Source organism: Silurus meridionalis, chromosome 8, assembly GCF_014805685.1.
Source record: "Silurus meridionalis isolate SWU-2019-XX chromosome 8, ASM1480568v1, whole genome shotgun sequence".
Classification (NCBI taxonomy): Eukaryota; Metazoa; Chordata; class Actinopteri; order Siluriformes; family Siluridae; genus Silurus; species Silurus meridionalis.
This window is the reverse complement of record NC_060891.1, coordinates 20,734,394-20,744,704: the sequence shown is the minus strand read 5'-3', so window position 1 is coordinate 20,744,704 and position 10,311 is coordinate 20,734,394. Positions and strand designations below refer to the sequence as shown.

Here is a 10,311-nt window from a genome sequence, read left to right as displayed (position 1 = left end):
CAGTCCAGTGAAATCTTGATTAAAAAGGGTCAATCAACCACAATGAACTGCTCACACACCAAGGGTACATCTTACGATCAGATGTATTGGTATCGTCAGTATAATGGAGAGAGTATGGAACTCATAGTGTACTCTCCTACATATGGCACTCCAGAGTTTGGAAAGTTCAGCCAAAGCAAATTTGCAGTGACTAAATCAAATCCTGAGAGCGGCTCTTTCACAGTAAAGAATGTGGACTATAATGATAGTGCTGTGTATTTTTGTGCTGTGAGTGAACACAGTGTTATAGCTACAGGGCAGAGCTGTACAAAAACACACTGGGGGTCTCAGAATTAGAGACGCCTAAAGATGGCAGTATGATGCAGCAAATACTGATAAATTTAAAGTCTATTTTACCCTATGTGGAGTCTTTTTGGGTTTTGTGTGTTCTTATTTTGTGTCATTTATCAAATGACTATGTTTTCTATCAGCCAATGATAATAATGAACACTTTGACATTTTTGAGGTAACATTATACTCTTAGTTGTTTAGTGCATTAGAGTCAAGGTTGTTAAAGTGCAAAGAGCAAAATAAAGAAGATTCAAAACATCTGTGCATTTTTTTAAATTTTACAGACAGTGGTTCAAAACCACTGTAAACTTTCTGAATCATGTCAGACAGATATGTTAAGTTTCCCACAGAATTTCACTTTTGCTATTTTTTATAACTTGCTGTCCATGATGAAATCACAAACGTGGTAACGCACATCGTCAAAATACACAGCTCTTAGTGTACACAGGACAATGTCTTTTCGGCACACTCGCTTATGAAGAGTGCTGCTACCTGTAACTGTGCATTTTAGCTGTTCTTGGCTGTTCCCGCTAGGGTGAGCCCTTTAGATTCGAGTGGCATATCAGTGGTACACCACAGAAGAAAAGAAAAAGAGGATGGAGTACTTGTGTTGCCTCTTAATGCAGAGTAGACTCACATACACACAGCACAAAAGTCCAACATGATCAATGCTTTCATCATATTTTCTGTCACACTACTGTGTCTTCCAGGTAAATATTTCCAATATATAATAATTTTTTTAAAGTATATAACTAACAGCATCAGGCCTAAATGTTTTTTTTTTCTCTCCACAGGTTCTGGGGTTTGTTCTGTATTTCAGACTCCTCCTGATCTCATTAAAAATCTAAATGAGATTGCTGAGATCAAATGTGCACACAATGTATCGAGCTATAATCTCATTCTGTGGTACAAACACAGCCAGGACACAGGATTTACATTCATGGGATACCTTTTGGCTACTTCTTTAAAGCCTGAGGCAGAATTTACAACCAAAATCAAACTGAGTGGTGATGGGAGCAAAAACGGTTCTTTGACCATAAACAGTGTTTCAGTAAACGACAGTGCTGTGTATTACTGTGCAGCTTATTACACAGTGCTGTAGATCAGCACACTTCACTACAAAAACCTTCATCTGATCAGCATGACCTCCCCACCAGAACACCTGGAGCTGGTCTAAGAATTAGAGACGCCTAAAGATGGCAGTATGATGCAACAAATTCTGATAAAGATTTATAATGAATTTAAAGTCTATTTTCCCCTATGTGGAGTCTGGCAGGGTTTTGTGTGTTTTTATTCTGTGTCATTTATCAAATGACTGTGTTTTCTATCAGCCAATGATAATAATGAACACTTTGACATTTCTGAGGTAACATTATACTCTTAGTCGTTTAGTGCAATAGAGTCAAGGTTGTTAAAGTGCAAAGAGCAAAATGAAGAAGATTCAAAACATCTGTGCATTTTTTATTTTATTTTACAGACAGTGGTTCAAAACCACTGTAAACTTTCTGAATCATGTCAGACAGATTTGTTAAGTTTCCCACAGAATTTCACTTTTGCTATTTTTTTATAACTTGCTGTCCATGATGAAATCACAAACGTGGTAACGCACATCGTCAAAATACACAGCTCCTAGTGTACACAGGACAATGTCTTTTTGGCACACTCGCTTATGAAGAGTGCTGCTACCTGTAACTGTGCATTTTAGCTGTTCTTCGCTGTTCCCGCTAGGGTGAGCCCTTTAGATTTGAGTGGCATATCAGTGGTACACCACAGAAGAAGAGAAAAAGAGGATGGAGTACTTGTGTTGCCTCTTAATGCAAAGTAGACTCACATACACACAGCACAAAAGTCCAACATGATCAATGCTTTCATCATATTTTCTGTCACACTACTGTATCTTCCAGGTAAATATTTCCAATATATAATCTTTTTTTTAAGTATATAACTAACAGCATCAGGCCTAAATGTATTTTTCTCTCCACAGGTTCTGGGGTTTGTTCTGTATTTCAGACTCCTCCTGATCTCATTAAAAATCTAAATGAGATTGCTGAGATCAAATGTGCACACAATGTATCGAGCTATAATCAAATTCTGTGGTACAAACACAGTCAGGACACAGGATTTACATTCATGGGATACATTTTGGCTACTTCTTTAAAGCCTGAGGCAGAATTTACAACTAAAATCAAACTGAGTGGTGATGGGAGCAAAAACGGTTCTTTGACCATAAACAGTGTTTCAGTAAACGACAGTGCTGTGTATTACTGTGCAGCTTATTACACAGTGCTGTAGATCAGCTCACTTCACTACAAAAACCTTCATCTGATCAGCATGACCTCCCCACCAGAACACCTGGAGCTGTGGTGGGATTTGATTAATTGCCATGCAAAGATGTTCAGTGTTTAGATAGCAGTTTCTATTTGCATTTATTATAACATTTTCTCTAATAATGTTAGCAATATGTTCTTTTTGACAAATCTAATTTTTATTAATAAAATGTAATATATAGTGCCTTAAAAATGTGCATTTATTACAATGTGATGTCACTGACCTGAGCAATGGCACATCATGATAACAATATTTCCTTTTTAAAAACATTTTATAGTGTCTTATGGCCAACATCATGACATCAAATCAAATCTATAAACAGAATATAAACAGTCAATAACGTTTTTAAAAAATTATTTGTGTATCTCAATCTTGTCACTTCAATGAGTGATCGTCATTCATGCAAAATAAAAGAGGGATTATTGACGCTGACTTTGTGGGTGGAGTTATGACATCACATCATACAAAAAAAAAAAAAAGATTTATCCTAAACAGTCCTACTTCAGTCATTATCCTTTTCTTCAAGAGTCACCATGGTTATAATTCTATTAATTTTTCAGTCACTCTACTGTATTACAGGTAATAATTTTTTAAAGCCCCTGTAGTAATATAACTGCTGTATATGTATAACAATCAAAATAGAAGAATAAACATTTGATAAGCATATGTGAAAAGAGGAAGATAATATTTGTTGTTTATCCACAGGAGTTGCTGGAGCGAATGATGTCTCTCAGTCCAATGAAATCTTGATTAAAAAGGGTCAATCAACCACAGTGAACTGCTCACACACCAAGGGTACATCTTACGATCAGATGTATTGGTATCGTCAGTATAATGGAGAGAGTATGGAACTCATAGTGTACTCTCCTACATATGGCACTCCCGAGTTTGGAAAGTTCAGCCAAAGTAAATTTGCAGTGACTAAATCAAATCCTGAGAGCGGCTCTTTCACAGTAAATAATGTGGACTATAATGATAGTGCTGTGTATTTTTGTGCCGTGAGTGAACACAGTGTTATAGCTACAGGGCAGAGCTGTACAAAAACACACTGGGGGTCTCAGAATTGGAGACGCCTAAAGATGGCAGTATGATGCAACAAATTCTGATAAAGAATTATAATGAATTTAAAGTCTATTTTCCCCTATGTGGAGTCTGGCAGGGTTTTGTGTGTCTTATTTTGTGTCATTTACCAAATGACTATGTTTTCTATCAGCCAATTATAATAATGAACACTGACATTTCTGAGGTAACATTATACTCCTAGTTGTTTAGTGCAATAGAGTCAAGGTTGTTCAAGTGCAAAGAGCAAAATGAAGAAGATTCAAAGCATCTGTGCATTTTTTATTTATTTTACAGACAGTGGTTCAAAATCACTGTAAACTTTCTGAATCATGTCAGACAGATTTGTTAAGTTTCCCACAGAATTTCACATTTGCTATTTTTTATAACTTGCTGTCCATGATGAAATCACAAATGTGGTAAAGCACATCGTCAAAATACACAGCTACTAGTGTACACAGGACAATGTCTTTTTGGCACACTCGCTTATGAAGAGTGCTGCTACCTGTAACTGTGCATTTTAGCTGTTCTTGGCTGTTCCCGCTAGGGTGAGCCCTTTAGATTCGAGTGGCATATCAGTGTTACACCACAGAAGAAGAGAAAAAGAGGATGGATGTTAGCAATATGATCTTTTTGACAAATCTAATTTTTATTAATAAAATTGTTGAAATGTATTCTTTAGTAGCCTTGGCGAACCTTCCTATCTTGACCTTCTTGGAGACAGGATGCTCCTGTCTTTGCTGACCTGTACCTTTTGTGCTATCGCGTGACTGAATGTTAGAAGACCAAGGGCGTTCAGTTAGAAGATAGCTATAAGCACATCCTGTTCCCTTTTCTTACGCACATATGTTTCTGACCCCTATCTCTGTCAACACATGATAACTCTGTCCGTGTCGCAATGACCTCTCCGCCTTTCCTACGCACTATGGCTTGGACTGATGTGTACATATACCCTGCTTTGCAGCCCAGTTCTCTGAGCAGTTGTATTGAATAAACCAGACTTGATTTTAATCGTGTGGGTTGTTCTTTCATTGCTCCGGAGCGCTCCTAAGGCCTTGCAGAGAAGAGACACAGACGAGAGGGCAGGGGATCTTTCTTACAATTTGGTGACCCCGACGTGATACTCTCGACCAGGTAAGACATGTCTGATTGACTACCTGGTTGGCAGTATTTGGACTAGGATATCTCCTTCAGGGGAAGGTAGACCTCAGTATTGGTATTACTGAGCAGGTATAGGATTAGGGTATTCCTGTATAGCCCCTGAAAGGAAGGAGGACCTCAGTATTATAGTTACTGGGCAGAGCGCTGTAAAACAAAAGGAAAATATTCTCTGTGTCTCTTGCCTGTATTGCTGATAAGTATTGGTGTTGGTATTTTAAAATGGGAAACTCATACCCTAAGCCTGAGCCTGGAGAGACGCCTTCTGTTTGGATGCAACGTTGTGGTCTAACATACTCCGTTACCCCTTATCTTGACAATTTAGCTGGTTGGACTGAGGCAACCCCTCAGATTCCACCTTACCCCAGAGAGGGTACATTCGACCCAGGATATTTAGCCTCCGCGTATCGCATGATTTATGAAGGCCTCGGAGATCCACAATGGAATCTCGGTTAGATGCGGGAATGTTATGGGCGATGGTATGAGATGAAGAAAATCTGGGACGAACGTAAAAACATTTACACTCCAAAAAGAGTGTTGAGGGGTATTCCAAAACCTGGGAACCGAACAGATCCTGGTCTTTTGGCTCCCATACCACTCTCCATTTCTCTCGCTAAACCGCCGCCTTATTCGGGGGGAAAAAAAAGAGGTATTGCCCAATGCGCCTGACCGCGACCCCGAACCACCTCCAGTGGCTAATATGTATCCATCGCTAGCCGCGATGAAGGTCTCCGACACAGGAGAAACCTCAGCTAAGAAAAAAACAAAGAAGGGGCTAAAAAAGAAACCCAAGGAAGAGGAATCTAGTGATTCCAGTTCCGACTCTAGCTCTGACAGCTCAGACGATGACAGTGACCCTGATGATGTTGGTCCCGATGCTGGGACGCTTCCCGATCCTCCCCCGTGGAATGCAGCATGTGTATGGGTAGCTAAACCCTCAGGAGTACAGGTTACTCCGCCTTCACCATCTGCTCTTAAAGATATCATTAGTCTCTTGCCCTCCCCCGATAAACCTCTGCCTTTTGTCGATATGTTAATCAAAAGTTCGCGTAACTGTCAGCTGACTGGCGCAGATTATAGATTCATCTTGCAAAGTAAACTAGGCGATAGTTATGACAAGGATAGTTTGCTTGGACACGTCCCGGTGTTAAAATATTCGAATGACAAAGTAGTTAATGAGGAGATAAAGGAGGAGGAGGAGGGGGGAGAGGCGGCAGGAGGAGCAGAAGAAGGAGTAAGGCCACGTAGAAAGAAGAAAACAACACGTGTAAGATCCACCTTGTTCTGGAAAGATAATCCAGACGCCCTGATAACGTTGACGTCCTCCATATGAGGCCAAGGTTAAACATTTGACGCCTGTGTTTATTAAACAATATCCTTTATCACCTGAAAAAACTACTGGCATTGACTCTATTTTGAATTCTCTTTTGCAACAGGGCGTTGTCACCCCATGCGTCAGCCCATACAACACACCTGTTAATCCTATTCCAAAACCAGATGGCTCGTGGAGATTCACCCAAGATCTGCGAAAAATAAACGAACTGATTATTCCAGTCGCACCAATTGTCCCTGACGTCTCCTCCATCATAGCCTCAATTCCATGTACTCATACAGTCTTTTCTGTGATTGACCTCTGCTCTGCTTTCTTCAGTGTTCCTGTAGTGAAGGAGACGCAGCCTCTCTTTGCCTTCACACACAGGGGGCAGCAGTACACGTGGACTAGGCTGCCACAGGGGTATATCGTTTCCCCTGCGGTCTTCGGGACCACGGTCAAGAACGCCCTGTCGAGCCTCTGCCTCCCCCCTGATTCAGTGGTTCTACAGTACGCTGATGATCTCCTGGTAACTGCTACCGACTATGACACCTGCCAGGCGGCCACCCTGGCCCTTATCAAGCACATGGCTGAAAAGGGTTTCAAAGTATCCAAGACGGAACTACAGTTCTGCCAGAACACTGTCCGGTACCTGGGTTATGAACTTTCTCAGGGCTCCAGGAAACTGACTGCTGAACGAATACAAGTCATCATGGACACTCAGCGGCCCGCCACTAAACAGGCATTGCAGGCTTTCCTCGGCCTTATCAACTACTGCCGTCAGTGGATTCCAGACTGCTTTTTGTATGACAAGTGTCTGCGCACTGCAGTGAAGCACTCTGATCCCTCAACCGCGCCCTTGACATGGAATCCGGAAATGCTGGCCGCCTTCGGGGCCTTGAAACGAGCCCTGTGTACGGCTCCCACACTGGGACTGCCTAACTACAGCCTTCCGTTCCACCTGTATGTGGCAACTCAACCAGGAACAGCATCTGGGGTGTTGGCTCAGGCACATGGGGGAGGCATGTGACCTTGTGCGTTTCTTTCAAAATCCCTTGACTCCGTGGCTCAGGGTTTGCCGGTCTGTCTTCGTGCCGTTGCCTCCTGTGCTCTGATGGTAACTGATGCTGAAAAGATCGTTCTATCTCATCGTCTGATTCTGCACACCTCACATCAGGTAACACAGATATTACGGAATCTAAACACACAGAACATGTCTTCACAACGTCGCTCAGGGTATGAGACTGTTTTGTTGGCCACTGAGCAGTTAACTATACGTCCCTCGTCTTCCCATGACACTGTAGCTCACGCCCTACAGCGCCTGCTTAACGCACGGGATGACTGTATGGGGGGCTCCGACCATGATTGCCTCACCGAAATTGTCAATGACACCAGTATTCGCCCTGACCTATCCTCTGTTCCCTACAGATAGGCGATGTTCTCTTTGTTGATGGTTCCTGCTCCAAACCTAGTGATGGTGTTTATTTTTGTGGTTATGCTGTTTGTCGCCTGCCTAACACTGTCCTTGAGTCTTTCTCTCTTCCTTTTTCTTCTGCACAGGCTGCTGAACTCTTCGCTCTTACCCGCGCCTGTGTCCTCGCGGAAGACACTGACGTCACAATTTATACTGACTCTCGTTATGCCTTCGGGGTAGCTCACGATTTCGGCCGATCTGGCAATCTCGGGCTTCACTACTGCTGATGGCAAACCCATTTCACACGCATCATTAGTACAAGATCTAATCACTGCCTGCCACCTGCCCCGTTCGTTGGCTATTGTAAAAACTAAGGCGCACTCCTCTGGTGATACAGACGAGGTGCGGGGTAATAGTCTCGCCGACCGCATGGCTAAGCAAGCTGCGGCCTCACGCCCTCTGCCACCAGATTTATCGCCAGCCATGGTGTCTGTTAATACCATGATCAGCGCTGTTCTACCTGACATGGACCTCTTCACTGCAGGCTTCGGCTTCACCTGCTGATCGCCTATTTTGGACGAGTCAGGGTGCTACTGACTCCGCAATCGTTCTAGATGGACAGGGTCGTCTTTGCCTCCCACGCCACTGTACTCCATTCCTCGTCCATGAGTTTCATGGTCCCACTCACCGCGGACGAAGAGGGGTGTTACATGACCTAACTGAAAGCTTCTGTATAGACCACCTGTACACAGAGGTGAACAACATTCTAGATAGGTGTTTAACATGCGCACAAAATAACATCTCCAAACCAGGTGCCATACACCAACACCTTCCCGTCCCTGAGACACCTTTTCAGGAATGGCAGATCGATTTCACACACATGCCAAGACGGGGCCCTTTCAGATATCTTTTGGTAATGGTGGATAAATTTTCACGGTGGGTAGAGGCTTTCCCCTGTAGCAAAGAAAACGCTAGAGTTGTGGTTCAAAAGCTAACTACTGAGATAATTCCTAGATATGGCATCCCTGTAGGAATTGATTCTGATAAAGGAACCCCATTCACCTCCAAGGTCACTCAACTTCTGTGCAAGGAGCTGAAGATTAATTGGCATTTCCATATTCCGTACCACCCACAATCATCAGGCATTGTGGAATGCGCTAATCGTACAATAAACAACAAAATTCGTAAAGCCATGCACGCATCTGGCTCAAAAAATTGGCTGCATGCTCTCCCACTCGTTCTCGCCGATATGCGAATGACCGCACAAGTGGCCCTTGATCATCTTTCACCGTATGAACTTGTAGTGGGGCGACCCTATCCCCTCCCATGGCGACGAGGCAAACAGGCTGTGGGTACGGGGGACCTAGATGTGCATCTCAGCGAGTACGCTGCAGGGTTGCTACAAACATTAGATGATTATTGGACACGGGTAAATGCAAGAAGACCCCCAATTCCGAACAAAAACACTCACCCCTTTAAGGTAGGGGATTGAGTCCTGGTGAAGAAATTGGACAAAATGGGAACACCCTTGGGTGAGACCCCTTACAGTGAACCTGCAGACGTGATCGCTGTGACTCGTACAGCTGTATTAACTGATCTCTTTCCACAGTGGATCCACGCCGGACGTCTGAAACATGCCCCAAAGTGATAATTGTTATAAAGATATATACTTAACTGTGGTGTTCTTATATGTCCTAGTGATCAGAAGTAAGAACTGACGGCCATCGGTAGAACTTATTCTTCCACAGAGTTGAAGAGGGGGAATGGTCTAAGTAAGCCCGTGGATGACCTCCGTCGCACCTCAGACCTTCCTGTGCCGCCTCTTCGGACATTCTCCACATTGCAGGAAGTGTTGGGAGAAGCAGCGAGGGACTGAACAGCAACCTCTTCTTGAGAAAAGCGCAGCCAGTGACCAGTATGGCTGCCATCGCTCTCCGAGAACCGCAGTACATGCGTTATGAAATTTATCTAATGATCAATACACTGATACATTCATGTAATTATACTTATTAGTTATTAAGTATAAAAGAGGGGATTGTTGAAATGTATTCTTTAGTAGCCTTGGCGAACCTTCCTATCTTGACCTTCTTGGAGACAGGATGCTCCTGTCTTTGCTGACCTGTACATTTTGTGCTATCGCGTGACTGGATGTTAGAAGACCAAGGGCGTTCAGTTAGAAGATAGCTATAAGCACATCCTGTTCCCTTTTCTTACGCACATATGTTTCTGACCCCTATCTCTGTCAACACACGATAACTCTGTCCGTGTCGCAATGACCTCTCCCCCCTTTCCTACGCACTATGGCTTGGACTGATGTGTACATATACCCTGCTTTGCAGCCCAGTTCTCTGAGCAGTTGTATTGAATAAACCAGACTTGATTTTAATCGTGTGGGTTGTTCTTTCATTGCTCCGGAGCGCTCCTAAGGCCTTGCAGAGAAGAGACACAGACGAGAGGGCAGGGGATCTTTCTTACAAAAATGTAATATATAGTGCCTTAAAAATGTGCATTTATTACAATGTGATGTCACTGACCTGAGCAATGGCACATCATGATAACAATTCCTTTTTAAAAACATTTTTTTAATATAAACCAAGAGTTATAGTGTCTTATGGCAAACATCTTCATGACATCAAAGCAAATCTATAAACAGAATATAAACAGTCAATAACGCTTATAAAAAATTATTTGTGTATCTCAATCTTGTCAC

The 10,311-nt window shown here is 42.8% G+C and overlaps 1 protein-coding gene across 1 annotated transcript; it reads left to right on the top strand.

The window, feature by feature from the left end:
- Positions 1-776: 776 nt before the first annotated feature.
- LOC124390042 lies at positions 777-9,987 on the top strand. The gene is made up of 4 exons (XM_046855731.1): positions 777-1,040; positions 1,125-1,355; positions 3,364-4,851; positions 9,300-9,987. The coding sequence occupies exons 1-3, from the start codon at positions 992-994 to the stop codon at positions 3,747-3,749; spliced, it is 666 nt and encodes a 221-aa protein (XP_046711687.1). The 5' UTR covers positions 777-991; the 3' UTR covers positions 3,750-4,851; positions 9,300-9,987.
- Positions 9,988-10,311: the final 324 nt, after the last annotated feature.

Excerpts from the sequence above, each read along its gene's own strand:
- LOC124390042 (XM_046855731.1), top strand. The coding sequence starts at position 992 with ATGATCAATGCTTTCATCATATTTTCTGTCACACTACTGTGTCTTCCA. Across the intron at positions 1,041-1,124 it reads CACACTACTGTGTCTTCCAG|GTTCTGGGGTTTGTTCTGTA; the intron begins GTAAATATTTCC and ends TTCTCTCCACAG. Across the intron at positions 1,356-3,363 it reads TGGTGATGGGAGCAAAAACG|GAGTTGCTGGAGCGAATGAT; the intron begins GTTCTTTGACCA and ends GTTTATCCACAG.